The sequence below is a fragment of the Schistocerca cancellata genome, chromosome 3 (genome assembly GCF_023864275.1).
Source record: "Schistocerca cancellata isolate TAMUIC-IGC-003103 chromosome 3, iqSchCanc2.1, whole genome shotgun sequence".
In the NCBI taxonomy this organism is placed as follows: Eukaryota; Metazoa; Arthropoda; class Insecta; order Orthoptera; family Acrididae; genus Schistocerca; species Schistocerca cancellata.
The window spans coordinates 154,058,356-154,085,691 of NC_064628.1; the positions used below are offsets into that span (position 1 = coordinate 154,058,356).

Sequence of the window (27,336 nt, forward strand, 5' to 3'; positions counted from 1 at the left end):
CGATAGTGCAACCGTATCGGCAGCATATTGGCGAGGCATTCATCTTCATGGATGACAATTTGTGCCCCCATTGTACACGTCTTGTGAATGACTTCCTTCAGGATAATGACAACATTCGACTAGAGTGGCCAGCATGTTCTCCAGACATGAACCCTATTGAACATGCCTGGGACAGATTGAAAAGGGCTGCTTATAGACAGCATGACCCACCAACCACTCTGATGGATCTACGGCAAATTGCCATTGAGGAGTGGGACAATCTGGACCAACAGTGCCTTGATGAACTTGAGGATAGTATGCCATGACGAATACAGGCATGCATCAATGCAAGAGGATGTGCTACTGGATATCAGAGGTATCGACGTGTACAGCAATCTGGACCACCACCTCTGAAAGTCTCGCTGTATGGTAGTACAACATACAATGTGTGGTTCTGATGAGCAATAGAAGGGGCGTAAATGATGTTTATGTTGATCTCTATTCCAATTTTCTGTACAGGTTCCGGAACTTCGGAACCGAGGTGATGCAGAACTTTTTTGATGTGTGTACTTTTAGAATGAAAAACCACAGCAGATGCCTATTTATAGGTCATGTAATTTCCTTAAATTATGGGGCAGTGTTTTGCAGTCACAGAACACTTGCACCCAATAGCATACCAGATGTGTTCCATCAGGTTCAAATCAGGAAAATTTGGTGGCCAAGACAACAATGTGAGTTCACTGTCATGCTCCTCAAACCACTGTATCATCATTCCAGCATCGTGATATGGTCATTTATCCTGCTGGAATATGCCACTGCCATTGGGGGAGACTTCAAACAAGAAGAAATGTGGTCCATAAGAAATTCCACGTGATCCATAGCTGACATGTGCCTTTGAGTCCTACCATAGGCTCCATGGAATACCAGGTGAATGTCCCCAATAACATAATACTGTCCCAAACTGGCCTATGTCTGTGGCATGGTAAATGCACAAGCATCTGTTCCACCTGGATGACAGCATACCTGAACATGACCATAAACTTTTTGTAACAAGAAACATGATTCACCCGACCACGTGACACCTTTCCATAGGTCCACAGTCCAATCTTAATAATCCTATGACCACTGCAATCATAATTTAAGATGTCATCGGGCCAACATAGAAACACTTAGGTGTTTTTTTACTTTGTCACCAAATCCGAAACACTTAGGTGTTTTTTTACTTTGTCGCCAAATCCGGCACAGAATGCCATCTATCCTGTTTTGCAGAGTGGACGAGCCTCCGAGCTCTGCACTATGTGATGAGCTGTGGACATCCAACACCTTCTTGCCTGCTAATGGTTTCACTATCCTTCAATTACTTTTCGTAGATGCTCATAGCGGTAGCGTATGAACATCCAACCAGAGATACTCTTCCAAGCACCAGGCCATAACAATCTGCCCTTTGTGGAAGTCTCTTACCTCAGTAGATTTACCCATTTGAGACCTGTATCATCACTAGAATAACTACTCATTTGCCTCTGCTCTGATTATACTACCACATGAAATGCCTGCAACACCACCACCAGGCAGCATTTAACCTCCCAGTAGAAGTGGTCATCATGTTTCCACTTGTGTGTGTGTGTGTGTGTGTGTGTGTGTGTGTGTGTGTGTCTGAAGACATACACTGCCTGTAAGCTCTGCTGTGTTTTTAATGTTATTTATGTAACTATAGGCTACTCAATGCTTCAGCTACAAGGTGAATAGCTTGCTTTACTCCTTCCACTGTTTGTATTCCAATCAGAAATTTCGATTATCATAAGGGTGAACTGAGGGCCTCCTATCCAATGCCAGTTGTCACGAGTGTGCTGCCAGTCCAAAGTTTGCTCCCCCGACATCTCTGCCCACCACCTGCCATGGCCTGTGTGGCACTCAACAGTCTATGACTACATATAAGGTGGTGCTACACCTGGGTTCGCACTTCTACTACAATGCTTTGCAGCAGGTGCATGAGATAAGGCCTGTCTTCCAGCACCACTGACGTGGGCCCAAGATGTACTACAAACTAAAGGATGTAAAAGGTCACTTGTGACTCATCCTGACCCACCACGCTCTACCAGAGCACATCTAAGCAATCTGCAGAATGGGTACCTCTTTTTATGCTGATAAATACTGGTATCTGTGTCAACTAAGCATCAAATAAACTAAAAAACTGAGCAGTGATCCAGGAGGTATGGGTGGCTTACTAAGTGGCCTTGACATGGCAAGTATTAACATCCCCCCCCCTTTCCCCTTTTTTCAGATGTACAAGATTGCACAAAAGCAAGATCATTTGAGAGACAGTGGACATAATTCTGACACCAACTTAATGTCATATTTAGAAAGGAAACTTTTCAAAACACAGGGTGTATACATGGACAAGAAAAAAAAAAAAATTCCCAGATTTCCCGGGTGAAAATACACTTTTTCCGTGTTAAGTGACAGTATACTTCTACTCGGCACTGTAAAACTTATCAATCCTTAGAATGTTTATGGTTTTCTACACAGACATAGAATTTGCCACCACTTTAGAAAACAAAACCTGGGAGGGCGGGGGGAGGGGGTAATCACATTTTGGAAAGATCTTTAATGTGCAGCAACATGTACGCTGCATTTTTTCGTGTTACGGAGGTATAAATTTGAATTCCACCACAAACACTACATGTTACTTTCCGAAGCAATAAAATCAAGATTGTGATGCATTTTTGTAAACCAGTTACAGCTCATGTCACGTGATCTCGCCAGCTGATGACAGCATAGGACATTTGATGTAGTCAATCAATAGCAAGATCACCCTTTTAAGTATCATGAACACACAAAAAAGAAAAGTTAATGGTTTAAATTAAGATACATAGTATTGCTTTAAATAAAAAAAAAAAGGGCTTTCACAAATAATACTGGTCATGAAGATTAATAAGCTGCAAGAGAAGCTAAGCTTCCACATATATTGCTGGTCTTTTTGTGCACGTTACACTTTAAGATAAAAAAAATGGCTCTGAGCACTATGGGACTCAACTTCTGAGGTCTTCAGTCCCCTAGAACTTAGAACTACTTAAACCTAACTAACCTAAGGACATCACACACATCCACACCCGAGGCAGGATTCCAACCAGCGACCGTACCGGTCTCGCGGTTCCCGACTGTAGTGCCTAGAACAGCATGGCCACTCCGGCCGGCACACTTTAAGAAACATCACACAAATGTGCCAGTAAAATTTTTAATAACGATGTAAATGTCTGATCTTCTGGGCTCGAAATTCTTCTAGATGGTCATCCTCAAAGAGTTGATTTTTAAATCAGAATCATTTGCTCTGTGATTTAAGAAATTCATCGTACAATCTCGCACATAGTTCGTCTTGCGTAAAAGGAAATTTACTTTGAAAGTATTACTTTTCGAACCACCATTCGCAATATTTTCCTGTGACCTGTTAGAAATGGGTTCATTTCAGCAGTTACCAGAAAGCGCCAGATAACAGGCTCCACTGCGCCTGCGCAGCTACGATGATGCAGGAAGCCCACATGTTCGTACGTGTAAAACAATGAAAGATCATACATTATGCCATAAAAGAAACAAGACATCAAAGCATACTTCAAGAGCATCGTAATTTCGTGAACCATACTAAAATGCATAATTCGCCTTAAAGTGCAGAATCGTGTGTCCAGATTCGGATGTAAATTTTCTTGAGTTCCAGTACTGCATTACCTCATGTTTAGTTCTTTATTATGGCATAATGCCACACGAGCTAGAAGATGGAAAACGTGCACTTGAAATGCAGCGAACAGTTGAAACTAGCCAACAGTGTGAAATTAAACACTTCGTTTCAAATAAACTGACTGCCTCAGTGCAAAAGACTAATAAAAGCCTAATCTCTTTAGCAAACCGACAAAAATAACATCATTGTTCTGCAAGGCGATTAATGCTTGACTGTCAGAAAGGTGGAAATAAAACCAGAAACTAACAACATATTTTAGCCTTCCGTAATTATGCGAACGTATTTTAATTCATTTGGTAGTCCCAGGCTACAGAAATTCGTTTTGTTCTCATTTAATGTGAGAACAATAAACGAAGAGGAAACATCAAAATCACTAAACGTAAACACAGGTCACGTGGAGACTACCCACCTCCCCACTACAACTCAGACTGTTCTGTGTATCAGCCCTGGATCTATGATATTTCCGAACCGGGACAATACTAGATAGTGGCACCCAGCCACACTTCTGTAGCCAGAAGTGGGAGAATGTACTACTCAGATGCGACTCAACTGCGCATGCGCAAGAGCTCGCCCGCAACTGCTCAAATGAATCTAATGAAAAAACAGCTGTCACGTCACACTCATCAGAGGCAATTTGTTGTTTGACACACTTTGGTTGTCAGACGCTTGTATGAGCACTGTGTTTTGTTGTTGTATACGGCACATTTCCTTTGCGACTTAAGTTTGATTTTCTTTTTTTTCTTTCTCTCTTTCATGTTTTGTTGCTGCAGTATTATTCTGCAGAAGCAGGATACAGTAATATCCTTCGTTAGAGTATTGGTTATTAAATCACAAAAATTTAACTGGTAACTAAACAATGAAAAATGCCTGGAATTCTAAAAAATTCCCGGGTTTTTCCCAGTTTTCTCCTGTACAGAAAAATTCCCGGGTTTTTCGTGGATCTCCTGGGTCGTATACACCCTGAAAACATCAATCCTGTTAATCACTCAGAGGTGTTCGTGACATGCTAGATTTTAGAATCACAGATTCCTTCATCTGTCATAAAAGGAAAAGGGGTTTCAAGAAAACAATGTTAAACAAGTATTAAATATGAATAATCATACAAATATTCAGTCTCAGGAGAGATATAACAAGACTTAACTCTAGTCTCATTTGTGAAACATGTTAGTTAATGAAATCAACTCAATCTTTAATACTCACGGAACAAGAGATCCTGGTGGATAGATAAGATCGCCGATAACAAGAGTATCAAGAAGATCTAGAGGAACTTTGCGGTATTCTAGCTGTTTCAGGGCAATAAAGTCATATTTTACAGTGGTTAATGTAGCACTTGAAAGAAGAACTAGTCTCTCTTTCTCATTATCCCAAAAACTTATCCTGTGGAAATAAAACCAAAGTAAAAAATAATGGTATTATAATAAATCACAAAAAACATATGAGGGGAAACCATTTATTACTAGCAATATTACACCCTGTAGTAATGCAGGATTCAGCAGACTCTTAAGTCACTGAACCATAAATTTGTTATTCACACAGAACAGAGCACAAGGAAAAAAGATGCACACACCTGATATAAGAGGTAAGTTTGAATTCTTTCCCTTCTTAAATATGCACATGAAACAGAAAAATGTCTCCCCTCCTTATCTCACTTCCATTTTATTCAGATTCCTCCCCATTCCCCTACAATTACATTGCACACAGTAATAAAATAGCACATATGAAATACTTTATCAGTGCTGTTCATAGATAACTCATCTTTCTACTTTTTGTTTCGATATTTCTGGCTCACATGACCCAGTCGTACAATTATATTTATCCACAATGGTTTTGATACAGATGAATGTGCTCCATCTTATCATAGCACTATGTCTATACATAAAAGGAAATGTCCTTACTGACTGACTGACTCACTCACTGACTCACTCACTCACCAATGCACAGCCAAAACTGCTAAGGAAAGAAACTTGAAATTTGGAGAGGGTGTTGATCTTCTACTGGTAGGCATCATTTACGAAGGGATTTTTCTAAATTCCATCCCTAAGGGGGTGAAACAGTGGACGAAAAGATTTCTGAAAATATGTTGCTATTAAGGTAATTTTGAAGCTAAACTACAAAAATTGGTATTTAATTTCTTGGTCAGAAATAAATAAAAAAAATAAAAAAATGTGGTTCAGGAGTTTAGGAAATTCAATCACTTATTAAAGAATTAATAAAGCATTTTAAATTTACATCTATGAAAACTGGTATTTGACTTCTTGGCTAAAAACAAATGTATCAGTGTTTTTGCAAATTCAGCCCTTAAGTGGGTGAAATAATGGCTGAAAATTTTTAAGAAGATATTTCATTGCATTGCAACATTTTTAAAGCTGAATCAATGAAAATTGGTACTTGGCTTTTTGTTTCAAAATAAAGAAATATGTGTTAGGAGATGATAGATTCTATGAAAATATCACAAGAACTCAAAAGGCAGAATTAACAGTGACTCCAGCTACCAGAATCACTTTTTGGTCAAAAGCAAATTTGGAAAAAGCCATGCTTCTATGGCCTAAATTAGCATGAAATGTTTAGAACTCTTTGCAATTTGTAAACAACATAAAAATTTAATTAAAGGAAAACAAAACAAAAAATCTATACAGACCATACAGTCTACATAAGCAAAGCAGCAGGTGCTAAGCTAGTATGTTATATAAATACTTACTCTGTCATAAGCCAAGATCCAATAAATTCTCCATCTTTTTCTGGAACTAGTATTTTTTCAACACATTCCTTTACTGCATTTTCTACTATGCCATCCCTATATGTAAAATAATCTTTGGCATTATCATGTTCCAGAGCACTATTCTGGCAAATTGCATCACTTTGCACAGCAGAACCTTCTTTTGAATGAGATTTCTTCAGATGTTCTGAAACTGGTAAATAATGTGCTGTTATCATATGGCTCATCACATAATGAGCTTTGCAAAGAATCAAGGCATGGTACATTACATTATTGCTATTACCATTACGAGCAATTTGTTCAGAGTCAAATTATTACATGTAACTGAAGCACCATTGTGAGAAGAAGCAAAATTGGAAGTTTACATCTCGAACATTGTCTTTATAATACACTCATACACAGCACACCATACTAAAGTTTCATACATATGATAACAGAACAAGCAAAACCTAAATTAAGCTAACTGATCAAAACCATTAACAACCAACAGAAATTCACAGCAGTAAACGTTGAAGCTCTAGGTTTCTGAACAGGTTTTCTTCTACTCTGCAAATAGAGAGAGATCAGTTAGGAAAGAAACTTAATTGGCAGGAAGATTAAATACTTTTTACATCAATTTTGTCTTCTGTACTCTGTGGGTGATTTAAAAAACGTGTACTTTCCTTTTTAAAGATCTTTAGCTTCTACTACTTTATCCACTAAAGCCATAGTCCAAAATTTCCAATTTCTTTCTTTATATCTAAAAACAAAGATGATGTGACTTACCAAACGAAAGCGCTGGCACGTCGATAGACACACAAACAAACACAAACATACACACAAAATTCTAGCTTTCGCAACCAACGGTTGCTTCGTCAGGAAAGAGGGAAGGAGAGGGAAAGACGAAAGGGTGTGGGTTTTAAAGGAGAGGGTAAGGAGTAATTCCAATCCCGGGAGCGGAAAGACTTACCTTAGGAGGAAAAAAGGACGGGTATCCACTCGTGCACACACACACACATATCCATCCACACGTATACAGACACAAGCAGACATATACAGAGGCAAAGAGTTTGGGCAGAGATGTCAGTCGAGGCGGAAGTGCAGAGGCAAAGATGTTGTTGAATGACAGGTGAGATATGAGTGACGGCAACTTGAAATTAGCGGAGATTAAGGCCTGGTGGATAACGCGAAGAGAGGATATATTGAAGAGCAAGTTCCCATCTCCGGAGTTCGGATAGGTTGGTGTTAGTGAGAAGTATCCAGATAACCCGGACAGTGTAACACTGTGCCAAGATGTGCTGGCCGTGCACCAAGGCATGTTTAGCCACAGGGTGATCCTCATTACCAACAAACACTATCTGCCTGTGTCCATTCATGCGAATGGACAGTTTGTTGCTGGTCATTCCCACATAGAATGCGTCACAGTGTAGGCAGGTCAGTTGGTAAATTACGTGGGTGCTTTCACACGTGGCTCTGCCTTTGATCGTGTACACCTTCCGGGTTACAGGACTGGAGTAGGTGGTGGTGGGACGGTGCATGGGACAGGTTTTACACAGGGGGCGGTTACAAGGGTAGGAGCCAGAGGGTAGGGAAGGTGGTTTGGGGATTTCATAGGGGTGAACTAAGAGGTTACGAAGGTTAGGTGGACGGCGGAAAGACACTCTTGGTGGAGTGGGGAGGATTTCATGAAGGATGGATCTCATTTCAGGGCAGGATTTGAGGAATTTTCTTCTTTTTTTTTGTGGTTTTAGGGCGCACAACTTCAATAGTCATTAGCGCCCAGACTACGTTAGGAACGCACCGCCAGGCACAAGTTTAAAACAGCAACTAAAAGGGAAAACACGATAAAAGACAGACTGACAGGCATAGGATTAAAAAAAAACACAGTATAATCAAAGGTCCTTAGAGAGGTTGGTCAAGTTGATAAAATGAAGAACGCGAGCAGCTGCTCGTGGGTCATCCGCTAAAATGGCATCTAGACTACATGGCAGGCCAAGATCAAGACGCAGTGTGTTAAAATCCGGGCAGGACGTTAAAATGTGGCGGACCGTCAGCAATTGCCCACATGGGCAGAACGGCGCCGGTGCAGCCGTCAGCAGATGGCGATGGCTGAACCGGCAGTGTCCAATTCGTAACCGGGCCAAAACGACCTCCTCCCGCCAATAAGGGCGGGAGGAGGACGTCCAAGCCACGGGAAGAGGTTTCAAGGCCCGAAGCTTGTTGTCTGTAAGTGCAGCCCAATCAGCATGCCACAGCGATAAAATGTGCCGACAAATGACCCTGCTACAATCTGATGAAGGGACACAACAAGAAGCTGTCCGAGGCTGGAGGACCGCAGCCTTGGCCGCGGCATCTGCAGCTTCGTTCCCAGGGAGACCGACATGGCCAGGAACCCACATAAAGCTAACCGGAGAACCGACGTCCACCAGCTGCTGAAGAGAGCGTTGGATCCGGTGCACGAAAGGGTGAACTGGATACAGATCACTGAGGCTCTGGATGGCGCTCAGGGAATCGGAGCAGATGACATAAGCAGAATGTCGGTGGTGGCAGATGTAAAGAACAGCCTGGTAGAGGGAAAAGTGCTCAGCTGTGAAGACCGAACAATGGCCATGGAGCCGGTATTTGAAACTTTGTGCCCCGACAATAAAAGAACACCCGACCCCGTCATTGGTCTTAGAGCCATCTGTATAAATGAAGGTCATATTAGTGAACTTCGAACGAAGTTCGACAAAATGGGAGTGGTAGACCGAACCGGGGGTAACCTCCTTTGGGAGCGAGCTGAGGTCAAGGTGAACGCGAACCTGAGCCTGGAGCCAAGGTGGCGTGTGGCTCTTGCCCACTCGAAAGGTTGCAGGGAGTGAAAAATTAAGGTGTTGAAGGAGGCGACGAAAGCGAACTCCAGGGGGTAGCAGGGCAGAGACATACAACCCGTATTGACGGTCGAGCGAGTCGTCAAAAAAGGAACGATAAGACGGGTGGTCAGGCATTGACAGTAGCCGACAGGCATAACGACAAAGCAGTATATCGCGCCGGTAGGTGAGTGGCAATTCACCAGCGTCAGCATGAAGACTCTCGACGGGACTAGTATAAAACGCTCCGATCGCAAGATGCTGTATGGAGTTGAGGCGGCGTAAGATGGATGGCCGTGCAGAGGAGTATACGAAGCTCCCATAATCCAGCTTGGAGCGGACGATCGACCGATATAGACGAAGTAGGACGGTTCGATCCGCTCCCCACGACATACCACTGAGAACACGAAGGACATTTAGAGAACGGGTACAAAGGGCAGCCAAATATGACACATGTGGAGACCAGCTAAGTTTCCTGTCAAATGTAAGACCTAAAAATTTTGTTGTCTCCACGAATGGGAGAGCAACGGGACCGAGTCGTAAGGACAATGGGAGAAACTCTTTGTAGCGCAAAAAGTTAATACAGACCGTCTTCTTGGCAGAAAAACAGAAGCCATTGGCGACACTCCAGGAGTAAAGATGGTCAAGAGAACGCTGAAGACAGCGCTCCAGGAAACATGTACGCTGAGCGCTGCAATAGATGGTAAAATCGTCCACGAAAAGGGAGCCCGATACATCAGCTGGGAGGCAATCCATTATTGGATTGATCGCTATGGCGAAGAGAGCGACACTCAAAACTGAGCCCTGTGGCACCCCATTCTCCTGGCGAAAGGTGTCTGACAGGACAGCACCCACACGTACCCTGAACTGTCGATCCATTAAAAAGGAACGAATAAAAAGAGGGAGGCGACCGCGAAGGCCCCATGTATGCATGGTGCGGAGAATGCCCGCCCTCCAACAGGTGTCGTAAGTCTTCTCCAAATCAAAGAACACAGCTGCGGTCGGGCGCTTCCGCAAGAAGGTATTCATAATGAAGGTCAACAAGGTAACCAGATGGTCAACAGCAGAGCGGCGCCTACGAAATCCACATTGTACATTGGTAAGGAGGCGTTGAGACGGGATACCAATTCGATTCTACACAGAGTACGCGAAAGAACTTGCCCCCCTTCTAACAGCCGTGTACCGCAAGTCTCTAGAGGAACGGAAGGTTCCAAATGATTGGAAAAGAGCACAGGTAGTCCCAGTCTTCAAGAAGGGTCGTCGAGCAGATGCGCAAAACTATAGACCTATATCTCTGACGTCGATCTGTTGTAGAATTTTAGAACATGTTTTTTGCTCGAATATCATGTCGTTTTTGGAAACTCAGAATCTACTATGTAGGAATCAACATGGATTCCGGAAACAGCGATCGTGTGAGACCCAACTCGCTTTATTTGTTCATGAGACCCAGAAAATATTAGATACAGGCTCCCAGGTAGATGCTATTTTTCTTGACTTCCGGAAGGCGTTCGATACAGTTCCGCACTGTCGCCTGATAAACAAAGTAAGAGCCTACGGAATATCAGACCAGCTGTGTGGCTGGATTGAAGAGTTTTTAGCAAACAGAACGCAGCATGTTGTTATCAACGGAGACGTCTACAGACGTTAAAGTAACCTCTGGTGTGCCACAGGGGAGTGTTATGGGACCATTGCTTTTCACAATATATATAAATGACCTAGTAGATAGTGTCGGAAGTTCCATGCGGCTTTTCGCGGATGATGCTGTAGTATACAGAGAAGTTGCAGCATTAGAAAATTGTAGCGAAATGCAGGAAGATCTGCAGCGGATAGGCACTTGGTGCAGGGAGTGGCAACTGACCCTTAACATAGACAAATGTAATGTATTGCGAATACATAGAAAGAAGGATCCTTTATTGTATGATTATATGATAGCGGAACAAACACTGGTAGCAGTTACTTCTGTAAAATATCTGGGAGTATGCGTGCGGAACGATTTGAAGTGGAATGATCATATAAAATTAATTGTTGGTAAGGCGGGTACCAGGTTGAGATTCATTGGGAGAGTCCTTAGAAAATGTAGTCCATCAACAAAGGAGGTGGCTTACAAAACACTCGTTCGACCTATACTTGAGTATTGCTCATCAGTGTGGGATCCGTACCAGATCGGGTTGACGGAGGAGATAGAGAAGATTCAAAGAAGAGCGGCGCGTTTCGTCACAGGGTTATTTGGTAACCGTGATAGCGTTACGCAGATGTTTAACAAACTCAAGTGGCAGACTCTGCAAGAGAGGCGCTCTGCTTCGCGGTGTAGCTTGCTCGCCAGGTTTCGAGAGGGTGCGTTTCTGGATGAGGTATCGAATATATTGCTTCCCCCTACTTATACCTCCCGAGGAGATCACGAATGTAAAATTAGAGAGATTAGAGCGCGCACAGAGGCTTTCAGACAGTCGTTCTTCCCGCGAACCATACGCGACTGGAACAGGAAAGGGAGGTAATGACAGTGGCACGTAAAGTGCCCTCCGCCACACACCGTTGGGTGGCTTGCGGAGTATAAATGTAGATGTAGATGTAGAGCAGCCAAACCAAACGAGAGTTAACCATTCGCTCCATCACTTTACAGACACAGCTGGTAAGCGAGATGGGTCGATAACTGGAAGGCAAGTGCTTGTCATTCCCCGGCTTAAGAATCGGGACAACAATAGACTTGCGCCAGCATGCGGGAACATGTCCCTCAATCCAGATGCGATTGTAAATACGAAGAAGGAAACCTTTACCCGCAGGAGAAAGGTTCTTCAGCATCTGAATATGAATAGAATCAGGCCGTGGAGCGGAGGACCGTGACCGAGCAAGTGCGTTTTCGAGCTCCCGCATGGTGAATGGGGCATTATAACTTTCGTGATTCGAGGAGCGGAAGTTAGGTGGCCTAGCCTCCTCTGCCTGTTTTCGGGGGAGGAAGGCAGGGTGGTAATGAGCAGAGCTCGAAACCTCTGCGAAAAAGCGGCCGAAGGCATTGGAGACATCCGCAGGGGCCACAAGGACGTCATTCGTGACCGTCAAGCCAGAAACTGGTGAGTGGATCTTAGTGCCAGATAGCCGGCGCAGGCTACCCCAGACAACAGAAGAAGGAGTAAAACTGTTGAAGGTTCTTGTGAAAGCAGCCCAGCTGGCTTTCTTGCTTTCTTTAATTATATGACAACACTGTGCACGTAATTGTTTATAATTGATACAATTCGCCACTGTAGGGTGGCGTTTAAAGGTGCGTAAAGCACGTCGACGAGCACGTAAAGCGTCTCTAGATGCTGCGGTCCACCAGGGGACCGGTACGCGACGTGGAGAAGAAGTAGGGTGAGGGATGGAATATTCAGCAGCACTGAGAATGACTTCCGTGAGGTGTGCGACCTGACGATCACAGCTTGTGAAGGTTTGATCCTGAAAGGTCACGCTGGAAGAGAAGAGCCTCCTGTCTGCTTTGGAGATGTTCCAACTAGATGAGCACAGAGAGGGGGTATGCTGCAGGAGATGGATAACACACGGGAAGTGGTCGCTCGAATATGTATCAGAAAGTGCATACCACTCAAACCGGCATGCAAGTTGGGTAGTACATATAGAGAGGTCTAAATGGGAATAGGTGTGAGATGTAGGGGCGCCAGTATTGAGGCAGACAAGAGTGAGCTGGTTGAAAAGGTCTGTTAACAGGGAGCCCCTCGAGCAGGATGCTGGAGAGCCCCAAAGGGGATGGTGGGCATTTAAGTCTCCGGTTAACAAAAATGGTGCAGGGAGCTGAGCTATAATTTGCATCATGTCTGCCCTGGTAACGGCAGACGACGATGGAGTGTAAACGGTACAAATGGAAAATGTGAAAGTGGGGAGAGTAATTCGGATGGCAACTGCCTGCAGGCCGGTGTGCAATGTGATGGGATCGTAGTAAATATCATCCCGGACCAGCAGCATAACCCATCCATGAGCTGGAATACCTACCACAGGGGGTAGGTCAAAACGCACAGAGGTGTAGTGTGCCAAGGCAATTTGATCGCATGGGCGTAGCTTCGTTTCCTGGAGGGCTATGACGAGCGGACGGTGCAAGCGGAGCAGCAATTTCAAGTCCTCTCGGTTGGAGCGAATGCTGCGAATATTCCAGTGAATAAGTGCCATCGTAAGAAGAAAAGGAAGATGAAAGAAGGGGTCACCTCGAAGGCCGCTGAGGGCCTGGCTTCGAGCGAGCACTGCCGCTGCTATCAGTAGGCGGACAGTCATTGTCCATTGGTTCTATAGGTTCATCGGCCATCTCGGTAAGATGGCCGGGAGGGGGAGCTTCCTCCGCTGGTGAATGGCCAGATGTTCGGCTACCAGCGGTGCGGCCAGGCGAAACGGATGACGGCCTGGGGCGGCAACCGCTGGGTGGCGCAGGAGAAGAAATGCGCCATGGCGGAGAAGGAGAACTGTGCTTCCTATGAGCCATCTTGGAAGGTCGTTTGGTGGAAGTACTGGTCGATGGCTGGGAGGTCGAGGTACGTAGGAAGTCTGCACGGGACGGTTCCTTCTTGAAGGCCCGTGCATCTGACTTCTGGGTCTTCGTCTTAGCAGAAGCTGATGAAGGGGCTTGTGTCTGTGGGGTGATGGGAGGAAGAGGAGACGTCGACCGCGCGATCTTAACACTGGCCGAATGGACGACCGTGGTGCTGAAGGTCAGATCGCATGTCTGGGTTGCCGCCTCTCTGGTAGTCCGAGGAGAGGCGAGGACAGTACTGAATTTACCAGCTGGGAGCAGCGTGGGCTTCCTACTAGCAAATAGCTTGCGAGCAGCCGAGGTGGACACTTTCTCTTTGACCCGAATTTCTTGGATACATCGTTCTTCCTTATAGATGGGACAGTTGCGGGAGGACGCTGCATGGTCACCCTGACAGTTCACACAACGAGGAGACGGAGGTGGACAGTCTCCCTCATGGGCGTCCCTGCCACAAGTGACACATTTAGCCGCATTGGAACAAGACTGGCGAGTGTGATTAAAACGCTGACACTGGTAGCAGCGCGTAGGTGTCGGGACATGGGGGCGAACAGAAATAACCTCGTAGCCCGCTTTGATGCGCGATGGCAGCTGAACACTATCAAAGGTCAAGAAAAGCGTCCGGGTCGGTACAAGGTCATTGTTGACCTTTTTCATGACCCTATGGACAGCCGTCACGCCCTGCTCAGCGAGGAAAGACTGAATCTACTCGTCAGTCAATCCGTCGAGAGATCTAGTATAGACCACACCACGAGATGAATTCAAAGTTCGGTGAGCCTCCACCCGGACAGGGAACGTGTACAGGAGTGTAGCTCGAAGCAGTTTCTGTGCCTGAAGGGCGCTCTCAGTTTCTAGTAGCAAGGTACCATTACGCAACCTTGTACAAGACTTAACAGTACCAGCTATGGCATCTACGCCCTTCTGGATAACGAAAGGTTGACAGAGGAAAAATCCTTTCCATCCTCAGATCGAGAAACGACGAGGAACTGTGGGGCAGGCGGTAGCACCTTTGTCACTGGTGGCTGGTCACGTTTCCGTTTGTGGGCAGAAGTCGAGAGAGAAGAAGAGAAATCCATTGTGGAGGAATCCCCCATGATTGCCAGCGTCTCCGATGGCGCGCTCCTTCCTTATGGGGACCCTCTCAGAGGGCACTCCCACCTTAGGTGAATGTTTACACCTCAGGTCACACCTCCCGAGAAACAGACGGAGGGACCAATCGGCATGGTCAGAAGGTATCAGCTCAGGCAATCACCCCTCCCTGGGCCTGGCCTTTAACAGGGGGTACGTGCGTACCTTACTTGTCTACCAGGGCGGGGAATTACGCGTTACCCCGTCACCGGCTACGCGTGCGAACGCGTGGGTCGGCCTTCAGGCGCGCACAGGGAGGAAGGAAGAAGAGGAAAAGGAAGAGAGAGAGGACAGACTGTTTCAAACGCCGAGGCGGAGACCGGAGAAGGCAAAGAGAAGAAGGCAAGGAGAAGAAGGCAAGGGAAAGAGTAAGGAAGACAGTGAGATGGAGAAGAACAAAGAAAGGAACCAACCAAAGGAAGGAAGAAACGAGAAGTGAAAAACCAAAAAGACCACAATTATAGGTCGTGGAACCGTCCGTCTCCGGACGCAGGCGCTAACTACCCCCTTGAGGGGGATGGACTCCTTTTAGTCGCCTCTTACGACAGGCAGGAATACCACGGGCCTATTCTAACCCCCGAACCCGCAGGGGGAGGGATTTGAGGAAGTCGTATCCCTGCTGGAGAGCCACATTCAGAGTCTGATCCAGTCCCGGAAAATATCCTGTCACAAGTGGGGCACTTTTGTGGTTCTTCTGTGGGTCCCGACCTAGTACAGAAGCAAATAACCAGAGCCACTTCCTCATCCTCTCAAACCCAGAACCTCTCACCACCTCCCACCACCACCTACTCCAGTCTTGTAACCCGGAAGGTGTACACGATCAAGGGCAGAGCCACGTGTAAAAGCACCCACGTGATTTACCAACTGACCTGCCTACACTGTGACGCTTTCTATGTGGGAATGACCAGCAACAAGCTGTCCATTTGCATGAATGGACACAGGCAGACAGTGTTTGTTGGTAATGAGGATCACCCTGTGGCTAAACATGCCTTGGTGCACGGCCAGCACATCTTGGCACAGTGTTACACCGTCCAGGTTATCTGGATACTTCCCACTAACACCAACCTATCCGAGACGGGAACTTGCCCTTCAATATATCCTCTCTTCCCGTTATCCACCAGGCCTCAATCTCCGCTAATTTCAAGTTGCCGCCACTCATACCTCACCTGTCATTCAACAACATCTTTGCCTCTGCACTTCTGCCTCGACTGACATCTCTGCCCAAACTCTCTGCCTCTGTATATGTCTGCTTGTGTCTGTATACGTGTGGATGGATATGTGTGTGTGTGCGGGAGTGTATACCCGTCCTTTTTTCCCCCTAAGGTAAGTCTTTCCACTCCCGGGATTGGAATGACTCCTTACCCTCATCCTTAAAACCCACATCCTTTCGTCTTTACCTCTCCTTCCCTCTTTCCTGACGAAGCAACCGTTGGTTGCGAAAGCTAGAATTTTGTGTGTATGTTTGTGTTTGTTGTGTGTCTATCGACGTGCCAGCACACTTTCGTTTGGTAAGTCACATCATCTTTGTTTTTAGATATATTTTTCCCACGTGGAATGTTTCCCTCTATTATATTCATATCATCAATTTCTTCCTTTTGTAGATCCATTGTGATTCAACGTCCTGTCAGCAATGAAATTACTTTACCCACAAGGAGAAAATTTTTCCCTCTGGCAGTGAAGTGTTTTCTACATTCAAAGAAAATTTATTTTAGGTAAATGTATTTTAGGTAAATGCTGACCTCTGTTTTATGGTGACTTATATCCAAATGTTTGAACTTAAAAAGTTAGTAAATACTATGGTTGTCATAACCTGTGCAGTACACTCGAAACAGATTCCACAAATTTATTTAAAGTGGGAATGTGGGGGCCTGGTAAAGCCTTGGAAAGAAATTGAATCTCTACATGTATTAATTTCCATAAAGTATTAAAAACACTAGCCACGCCCTTAACCACAAGTATGTGGCCATATCAGTCATTTTCAGCAGCAATAATGACAAGGAACAGCTGAAATTCCTAAAACTGAACACAGCTGCAGGGTATGATTCAATTACTACCAGATCCTTTGCAGATTTAGTCCCATTTTCAAGCATTATATGGAATTGTGTCCAGTAGTTGTAAGAAAGTACAGGTCGCAGCTGTCTACAAACTGGATGGCAGAAGTTATTCACAAAACTACCACCCAATATCTCCATCATTCACCTGCTGTAGAATCTTATAACATATTCTGAGTTGTATGAGAACAAAGTTTTTCATGATGCCACTGTTGTAAAATACATTCTCAGACTTCTTGCTGCATCAATCCAGGGTGAAACCTCGATCTTTTGACGATATCAACCATCATCATTGTCCGCAACAACCGATTATCAAAACTGCTGCTGTTGTGATCTTATAAATCCCAAAGATGGCTTCTGATCGGTAAGTAGTTACATCATGCTGTCAACGTCTGTGCTTGCGGCACCATTGCTCCCACCGTAACGCGAACATTGCGATGAATATCTGTGGATTTACTCTGCGTCGAGAGCTCACTTCCGCATACTGCTAAGATAATATCTGCTGTCATGGCTGAAGGTTTTCTCACACATTCTTAATTCTTCAGAATCTTGAATTATATAATCCCTCTATGTGGGATCCCAGTACACAAATTTTTTCATCAAAACAGTATTTTATGTTTGTTTGCGAGGCTGTGCTCAGCAACTGCATGTTTTCCAGCTCACAATTTTTAATATGCTGTTGATGTTCTGCATAGCGGTCAGATGTGGTAGGATAGACTGACTGATGTAATTGCTTCTGCATTCACATGGGATGTTGTAAATTTCAGGAATCCTGAAGCTGAGACTGTCCTTAACAAGGTGTAGCATCTGCTTTATCTTCTTAGCAGGGCAGAAAACAGATCTGATGCCTCATCTTCCCAGGACCCTGCATATTTTGCTGGCTGTAATGCCGCAGAAGAGAGGGGATGCAGTCGGCGGCTCATCACTTGAATGTTTAACTTTTCATATTTCCTTTTCTTGGTGAATGCTGATTTGATATCACATGACCCGTAGTCATTCTTCTGGAACTTCAGATAACTGATTTTGGAATTCAAGTAGTCTTCATCAGAAATGGTTTTTGCTGTGTGTACCAGTGCATTTTAAGCCGCTCTCTTCTTTACTGGATGGGGTTCATCAAGCACGTGCATATTAATTCCCACCATGCCCGGCGGCCAACTGTGCAGTTTGTACATTCTAACATAAACCATTCAGAAGTTATGATGATTTTATTATATATAGTTCAATAATTGTCACCCTGTTACACATGCTAAATTTAAATGGAATGCAGTACACACTCAGCTTTAAGAGGTCTTTATCATCCTTAACAGTAGAAAGAAGACTTTCTGTTTTAGTTAATAACAGCAAAATACAATGGATGCAATGTTTCTGTATCAGTCGACTGATCTTCCTGGAGTTTATACCAGCACAAGTCAGACAAACAACTCTTGGCATTACTATCTCTTTTTCTCTCTCAGCTCCTTCTGCAGGCATAGTCTATCTTGACCGCATGACTGTAATGTCTTCCCAATTTGTTGATCTGAGTATCTATTCCTTTAGAATACTGTTCATAGGTGTTGTTGTTCTTTGTTGATGCTCTTATTGTCCGAGAGCATTCCAGCTCTATGGACTCTTTTCCCATCAACCATAGATCAATCTCTCTCTCTCTCTCTCTCTCTCTCTCTCTCTCTCTCTTTCTCTCTAATTCTACTTCATTTACTCTGCTTTGAATGATTTGTCTTTCTTGGAACATTAGCCTTGAAATTTTATTTACTCATCTGTTTTAATTTTATTTTGAATTTCATGGAATTATGATGTGAAGCTATCACTAGGACTGGGAGAGTTGTCTTTGTTCAAAGACCAAAGACAGGTTTTCAGTGCATTACTATTATCCTAAGTGCTTTCTAATACAAACCGAGCTTTTATGTATTGCCTGTTGGCTTCTGTCACAGGGTCATCAGCCTACATTTGTTTATTGATTTTCCTTATGCTTTTCCAGAGCAAGAGACTGTTACAGACAAAGATTCACAAAGCGCTCAGACACTAGTATGACAATTACATATAATCTCAGGCCATGGGCTCGATTTCAGGCCACCACCAGCAATGCCAGCCACTCATACCAGTGAAACGTGAGGAAAATTGTTAAGTACAGAGGATACTTTTACAGCTTCATACTGTGTGGAAATCAACACCTATTTCTTTCGTACACCATTTCTTTTGCATACGTTTCACACCTAATGCGGAATACTATCTACACAATTTACAAGTAGTTGGAACAATTTAGGATGCATTAGTATTTATAGAAAGAAACAATAACTGAAAAAGTGATGCACGTGATTTTCTAAAATATTTCTTCAAATTCAGGTACCTTTTAATCTAATAATAAAAATATGAAGGAAACCAAATTTTTACCAGATATGTACGATATGTTGACCGAAATGCTAATGTATTTACTTTGATGCAGTAATTACACTAATCAGAGTAAAAATTATTATATGTTACATTTTAATTTTTAGAATATTAAAAAAGCAAATAAATTTGCAAAAGTAAATAAATAAATAAAATAGTTCAATACTTTATAGATAAGTATACCTAAATTTTGAAAAGCACTACTTCAGGAAAATTTTGAATTAAAATTTCAGTCATATTAAAAGGTTTTTATTAATTTCCAGGATTCTGGAAGGCATGACATCGGCGACTGTGGTTTACCAAATTATACAATAAATTGCAAAAAACCACCTAAGTTGCATTATTAATTTTCTTTATTGAAGATTAGTTTTGAGCCCTAAGCTCATTATCAAATCATCCACTAAGTTATGCAATACTATCCATTATGACAGCCACATGACTGCTCATTTTAGTTAAACACATCATCACGAAGTTATGCATGACTCAACACATTAGGTGAATGAAGTTCAATCCAGCATCACTTTACACAATGATGTGTTCAATTAAAATGAGCAGTCATGTGGCTGTCATAATGGATACTATTGCATAGCTTAGTGGATGATTTGACAATGACCTTAGGTCTGAAAACTAGTCATCAATGAAGAAAATTAATACCGCAATTTCGATTTCTTTGCAAGTTATTGTATAATTTCGTATTAAAATGTGCCTCAGAACACAACTGAAGCACGGTCTTCAATCTGCTGCATGTCTTCATCTTCCAGCTTTTTCTAGGAATTCTTCTATTCTTGTTGTGCCATTTGTGAATGTAAATTAATTATGTTTATGTCAACATATCTCAGCAAAAATAACTGCTAGTTCTTTTTGCTGTACCTAATCAAAACTGACTAAACACAATGTTTGTGTTATATATGTTTTTCATCTACAGCTTTGTTTATATTACTTAGTTTACATTTAGGACACTGTGTTTAAAACCTTTATACAATGTCCTAAGTGTAAGCTAAATAGTATAAACAAAAATATGAACATATTCTAGACCACATTATATTCCATTCAAAGAATAAAGATGAAATGCATATGACATAAAAATTGTGTTTTATTCAGTTGCGATCAGAATGTTCCAAAGTAAAAATTAACAACGTACCACAAAATTATATGCAAAGGATGACAGGACTACAAAAATTGAAGAAATTATATTGCCTAGTAGCAGAATTCTACATATCATTATGTGGGGGTATTGCAATGTACTTTCATACCGGTATTCAGTTACTGTTTACTGAATCATCTTCTTTCATAAAAGAAGTAGCAAAACGTAAACAATGTAATAGTGTACATTGCCTGAACCTAACTGAATGACAAACTAGTAGGAAGAGTTAAGGGTGAAAGACAAGCAGTGCCACCGCTGACACAAAAATTTGATCGTCCCTCAAGAACTGATACTTAAGTTCAGAAATGCAGAAGCGTCCAATCCCGCCTGTCCGCTTTGACCGGTCCGGTTCGTACACATTATGAGGACGAAAATACATCGAAAAACAAACACACACACTTTCACACCTTCCACAAAAAGCCTAATGACACTAACGGGACAAGCGCGGGAAATGGGGAGTTTTTGGGTGGGGGCAAACTAAATATAAACAAATTTAGACACCCACAAAAAAAAAAAAAAAAAAACGACATCACAAAACTCCCCAAATACCACTAACCACAATCATCTGGAATCGGACACTTCCTTTGACCTATATAGCTCAACAGCAGCTCCAGATCCCATAAATTAGGATAAAACACTTCTCTTGGCCTATATAGCTCAAAAACATATCCCGATACCAATATCAACATACACAGCCACACACTGGGATCAAACACTTCCCTTGACCTGCGCACTGTTAATTTTATCCGTCATATCCATTCCTGAAGAAAAACAACAACTGATTAATTTTACTAAAATTACCACATGATGTACAGTGAACAACACTACATTAACCTTCACACAAAATCGTTAACTCACTGAAAAGAAGTCCACTGCAAACACAGCCGACACTCGAACAATTCTGGATAATGAGCAAAAGCAAACTGAGCCCATTACACCACACAAACAAAAACCCTGCACATACCACCAGAGAGCAGAACAAACTAAAACAGGATGACATCTACAAACACGCCACACTCACAAACCAAACTCCGCGCCATCATGACATCACACACAACAGCACCCTTACGTCATGGGTCAAAGCCAACGCGTGGGATCGGTCGCTTCTGTCGACCGCTTTAGTTCTTCTCAGTAGTATGGACTGCCTTTTTTTTTTTTGTTAGTACCCTTGAATTTTCTTTTATTGAATTTCTTGATGTGTGGCATTATTAGTATTTATTGCACACTAATGGACATCTAGATTCACAAAAATCTGTAGTACTTGGCAGCAAACTTTCAAAGGACATAAACAAAGCACTTCACCAACACAAAAAATCAATAAGAGCAAAGCTGATCATTTACAGATTCTTTAAACTATCTGTGTTACTAACACAAACAATACATCCCAAACACAAACACTGCAAGCAAAAATTTTCCAAGTGTTTTGTGAAATGCTAATGGTTTGCAATAATTTAGGTAATGGCAGTGGGAGGGCAGCAAGGAAGCATATATGGCCATGAGTTCAAAATACAGCGGCTATTTGTCATTCTAAATAAAGTAATAAAAAATCAAATTTTCCATCATTAAAAAGTGCCCTGCATCCTTCAACAAATCCTCGAGACAGACACCAAATGGCAATTCATCAACAAGTGGTCACAAAAACCTCAAAAATTTAGAGCATTTACCTTATTTTATTATTTCAGTTATTAAATTCAATACTAACTGTAAACAATGTTGAATATAACGGACATAAAAGGATAGAATAAAAAGTAAAGTGAATGGAAGACAAAACATAAAAATAGGCCTACATATACGAGCTACAAGGAATGGAGAGGAAAAAGATGGATGAATGTCATATTCTGTAAGAGAACATCAGTGAGCATTTATCAGGGTACTGATGGGAAGAGACTAATAGACAAATTAGGAAAGTTATTAATAGTGTAACTGAAGCACAAGCACGTAAGTAGAGTAGTAAGGTCTTCAGTACTAGGGTGCGAAAGCCATACTATTTTACAAGGATAAAATATTTGTCTAGATACAATACAAAAGAAAAAAAAAAAACATGCCATTTAAAATTACAAGAAGACTTACACTCAGGAAGCAAAATTCCAGTTCTGCCAACAGATACTTTAAAATTTAAAAAAAAGAAGCATAGAATGCATGTTTGACCATTAGATGCTTTCTTATTTAAAACCCAAATAAGACAGGTTTCATTCACAGACCATCTTCTTAGGGTCAAAACTGACAGACCAGTAATGCTCTGTTTAGCCTACACATGTTATTTATATGTTTACCTTTAAAGTTCTGTGTGATATACTGGAATTCATGCCGTGCTCTACATATTTGACATGACCAGTAGTCAAGTTTTAACCCTACTCTGTGAAAATGGCCTGTGACTGAAACCAGTTGACATTGGGATTTAAATGAAAAAGCAGCTTATGGTCAAACATGCATTTTATGCATCACTTGATGCCTTCCAAAAATGTTTGAAAAAATTATTCCTAGCTTTCGGAACTGTTAGTTGCTTCATCAGGCAGGAAAGAGGGATAGGTTTCAGAAGTTTTTTTGGCTGTGGTAGCAACAGATGTGTGGTATAATGTAGTAATATGATGTTTAGTTTAGCTTGGTAGGTGACAATTTGGTTGTAAGGTAATGAAGGCTATGAATCTGAAAATGAAATAAAAGGCTGCAGTAACAGATCGTTCTACAGCATATCCTAAGTCAATAGGCAATAATTAATGCATTTTTCATTGTGAAAATTAAACTTGATTGATAAAATCAGAAAATCTGTATTACATAAAACACAAATCTCTGATGAGCATTTTGGTTCATATTATGTACAGAATCATACATCAGTAACAAAAAGTGCAAGGGGTGGGACTGCACAACTCTTACCCATATCAATACCTACATAAGAATGGAGCCCTGTTACATTTGTTCCACTACACCTGTCCATTCCTTTGAATAATACTTACTTAGAGAATTTTGACATACTGCCGGTTAGCTCTCTTTTGGGTTTTTTGTCCAACATTTGTTTTACCTTTTTTCTGACATTTTGCCTGCATGAATGGCTGGCTTTGTCAAAGCTTTGTTCTTCATTGCTGGCAGTACACAAAGCTCCAAAAATGCCTACCCCTCGTGGTGGCATCAAGCATCAGCCAAAGAATCTGAGACAGAAGCCTACAGGCAATATGTCAGCAAAGGGTCAAGAAAGTCTGATCCATTTTGAGAATTTTGATGAAGAATTATGTATGTTTTCCTTACCATTGACTGATAACTTCATAGAATTTTCTAAAAGCATACAATTGTTCCTGCTAGCCATATAAACAGCTTCTATGAATGGTCATTTTCTTACAGCGTATTAACAAGGTTTGACAAGTATTCAGCTTTCCGGCAGCAAAAAAACTCCACGAGATTCTGTCCTAGAATGCGTAATCACCAGATTAATATGTTTACAGCCAAGTGGATATTATTGTGTTTCATGGTAAACTCTCTTCCCCCCCCCCTTCCCCTCCCCAATCCAAATGTTTATGAGCCATGTGCCTGACTGAAAACTTCACATAACTTCAACAGCAACTGTAGTATTCATCTCACACAATTCTTAGACACTGGAGAAAAACTACTTGCATGTTGGCTGTCATATATTCCTTCGTCAAAAATTTTGAACAACAAAACCTGAGCACCAAGTTATCTGTCTTTGATGCTATAAATAATAACACAGAAGAAATATGACCAAGTGAAACCAAAGGTGGAAAGGAAGAAATAATGTTAACATCCCAACAATGAAAGCATTTGAGTCAGGGCCGAGAAGAAAATTAAGTCTACCTACATTATTAGGAAACAGAAAGACGTTAAATATATGGTAATTTTCCATCTCACTGTGGTAAGGACGAATTGATAACAGTGAATGTTTAATGACATCAATCTTTAACTTCAGTACTGTTCCACGACTATACCTAGGACAGCGTAAACAAATAAAGTGATACAGATGCTACATTTAAGACTGTATATATTGCGCGCGTCAGCTGAGCTGAAATAGTAAATAGCTAACTGAAAGTAAGCATAGAAGTGCTATTAAACTCACTTTTCCTTGGTATTGACGTTATTGGAGATATAACATCTGTGCCGCTTGAAATTGCTGGCTTTAGATCACCACTTTCTTTATTAGCCCTGTTTTGCTCATTTCCCGTGTCAGGAGACAATGACAGCTTTGCAACTGAATCACTGTCTCCCTGACTACTTGGACTTCTACTCTGGTCAGCATCGTGCTGTATCTGCAGCGTTACACCTCTAAAATCAACATTTGGTCCATCTTCTAATAACTGTTCTTCGTTCATCTCCACGCAAAACCTGACTAACAACAATCATACGTCAAAAGCAATGATTGTCAACAAACCAACTCCCCACGTCATGATTTTATCGTCTGCCGCAAAGAACTTCCGTCACAATCGGCAGATGTGCTAATACTGAACTTGCGTCTTGTGAATCGAGGAGGTTGGAATCTAACCAGTTTGCTGGGAATATGTAAAAAAAAATGTATCTTCGTATTAAATATGTGAGCTTCCGAAAGGTTGAAAAAACTTTTACTTTTAAAAATCACTGGGAATCTGGGAGACGAGACGATGTATTTCAGAAAGTTTATCGGTTTCATGCTTAACTTTTAATTCTCGTTAACGAAGCAGCATCTTGATAACACCGTACCATAAAAGTAACTGTAGGAATTTAGAGTTTTGACGTACATTCGAAGGCAATATTTCGTTGACATTCTTGTATAATGTAATTATATTACCTCTGTAACAACGATAAATTAGTAAGTTATTAACTTATTATCATGATTTACAATCTCTGGCGTTTGTTAGGGAAAACATTATTACTGGTGGAATAGTAGCACTTAGCACAGTTAACTGCCTAAATAATTCGTTGTGTTGGCCGGTAGTTGTATGTAATACAGTCATTTCTAGGTCTTAGATAACATTAGCGCAAGTCAGTCATGAAAAAGTCAGCTTTAATTATAGTATGTTATCTGTTTACTTTTCACTGTGCCACACGACTAATAGATAAAACTATTAACCCATGGTTGCTGAACAGATCAGTTAATAGGACATTCTATACAAAAAATCAGTTACTCCACATTGATTACGAAATACTTATGGAATACCATGGAAATACATCCGCAGTTGGTTTCATCTTTTCTGTGGAAAGTATATTAGCAAACAATGTCATGCATCTGGAGGCAGTGCAGTTGGATTCTTTCACGGAATCAAAGCTGAGAATACAAGAGGTAAATGTTGAGAATTTGAGTGGAGTATACTGGTTTATAGGTTTCAAGCACCCACTGCTGAATCGTCAGTCAGTTCGCCTTAAAACGAGCGCAGTACTTGCACGATGCCTTCGCCCGTTACCAGCCTACATAAATCAAGAAGAAGCGCAGTTAGTTGTATTACATGCTAGCCATTATTTTTATAGTGCTTACTGCACTGATCAACAGGTCACAGTTGTTAAACTTCCCAGTTTCAATGTAGAAAGTTATTCAATTATTCAGCCAACAAAAAAATATTTAAACACCATTTCGTATGGACCTTACAGAGGCATCTCAGCATTCAATACAAGTGACATGCGGATTCATTTTGAGTACAATGCGGCATTTTTAACTGTAAAAAGTCTCAAACGTGTTATCAAAATATCTCCTTGGGGTAACATTGCTGTAGCAGAGAGAATCAGATTACAGAACACTGGAGCTGCCCTAAAAGGGCCGTTCTCCAGATACGTTTATATGATGCACCGTGGAATGTCAGATACAGCTAGTGCTAACAACATTACACCAGTTCTGCCGAAGAGTGCAAACAATATTTATTACATTGATGACCTTGGGAATATTTCAACTTCTCATGTTCTAAACACAGAAGATTCAATTAATCTCACATTAGAGTTTAGATATCCACTACTTGGTGGCTGGAATATTAGTTTAATAATTGGCTATGATGTACCAGCTAGTGAATATGTTTTCCACATTGAAGATGACTATGTCTTACATATGCCTCTCATTAATAATTTATATGAAGGTATGTTTATAGAAACTTTGGAAACTGTGGTAATAATTCCTGAAGGTGCAGTAGGTGGAGAATTAGTTATTCCATTCCCTGTTGACAGGAAAGATACAAGCAAATATTATATGCTACTGGACACTGTAGGAAGGCCTGCTGTAAGCTTCCATATAAACAATTTGGTTGACAAACATATTCAATGTTTCCAAGTGCATTACCATGTACCAAAAACAGTGTTGATTTACAAACCAGTGCTATTAATTGTTCTGATATTTATATTGATTGTTCTGCTCTGGACCATAAAAAATTACGAAATATTGTCAGATTTTGTTTCAGTGAATTACTGGAATAGAATGCCTGGAAGAGATGCAACGTCTGAAGACAGCAGCTGTAAAAATGAAAACGAAAGAAAATGAATTTATAGCCATCATTTACCCAAAGCATAAACATGTTTTACTAGTGTATTATAGACTGTTATCTAAATCTAGTCTTTCATATGTTTACTGTGAAATGTAAGAGACATTATTAATTAATGAAAGGCAATATTCAGTTTCATTGCTAGTAAAGTTGTGTTTAATTCTTGAATATATTATATGACACTTTTTAAGCATTTACATGTGCCAAATGATTACTTTTGTTTCTGTAACATCTATTTGTTGTTTTCCACTCCAAAATTGAGCATCAAATCTGGTGTTAAAATTTTTCCTGGAAACTTATTTTTACTTCTAATTCACATCTGTATTCTGTGTGCCACAGTTTGTGAATAGTACACAGTATATAAGTACAATTTTTTGTTACTCCTATTCATTTCGTAGAGCGTGCATGGAAAGATAAGTTATTAAGTATCA

General features: G+C 41.6%; 2 protein-coding genes across 4 annotated transcripts in view; one reads left to right on the top strand and one right to left on the bottom strand.

The window, feature by feature from the left end:
- Positions 1-24,880, bottom strand: part of LOC126174774 (tumor protein p63-regulated gene 1-like protein) — a 90,062-nt gene extending 65,182 nt beyond the window's left edge. For all 3 annotated transcript variants that reach the window (XM_049921115.1, XM_049921117.1, XM_049921116.1), the window contains exons 1-3: positions 24,529-24,880; positions 6,408-6,618; positions 4,910-5,086 (exon numbers count right to left, since the gene is read on the bottom strand). In XM_049921115.1, the coding sequence (XP_049777072.1) occupies positions 4,910-5,086; positions 6,408-6,618; positions 24,529-24,781 (641 nt within the window). In that variant the 5' untranslated portion in view covers positions 24,782-24,880. The remainder of the gene's footprint in view (positions 1-4,909; positions 5,087-6,407; positions 6,619-24,528) is intronic.
- Positions 24,881-25,295: 415 nt separating this feature from the next.
- Positions 25,296-27,080, top strand: LOC126176065 (dolichyl-diphosphooligosaccharide--protein glycosyltransferase subunit 1-like). The gene is made up of 2 exons (XM_049923198.1): positions 25,296-26,506; positions 26,595-27,080. Exons 1-2 carry the CDS (start codon positions 25,435-25,437, stop codon positions 26,633-26,635), a joined length of 1,113 nt encoding a protein of 370 aa, XP_049779155.1. The 5' UTR covers positions 25,296-25,434; the 3' UTR covers positions 26,636-27,080.
- The last annotated feature ends 256 nt before the right edge of the window (positions 27,081-27,336 follow it).

What these genes read in the sequence shown, in the direction of transcription:
- LOC126176065 (XM_049923198.1), top strand. Translation starts at nt 25,435, where the DNA reads ATGAAAAAGTCAGCTTTAATTATAGTATGTTATCTGTTTACTTTTCAC. An exon ending in CATTAATAATTTATATGAAG is followed by an intron (nt 26,507 to 26,594) that starts GTATGTTTATAG and finishes CCCTGTTGACAG; the next exon opens with GAAAGATACAAGCAAATATT.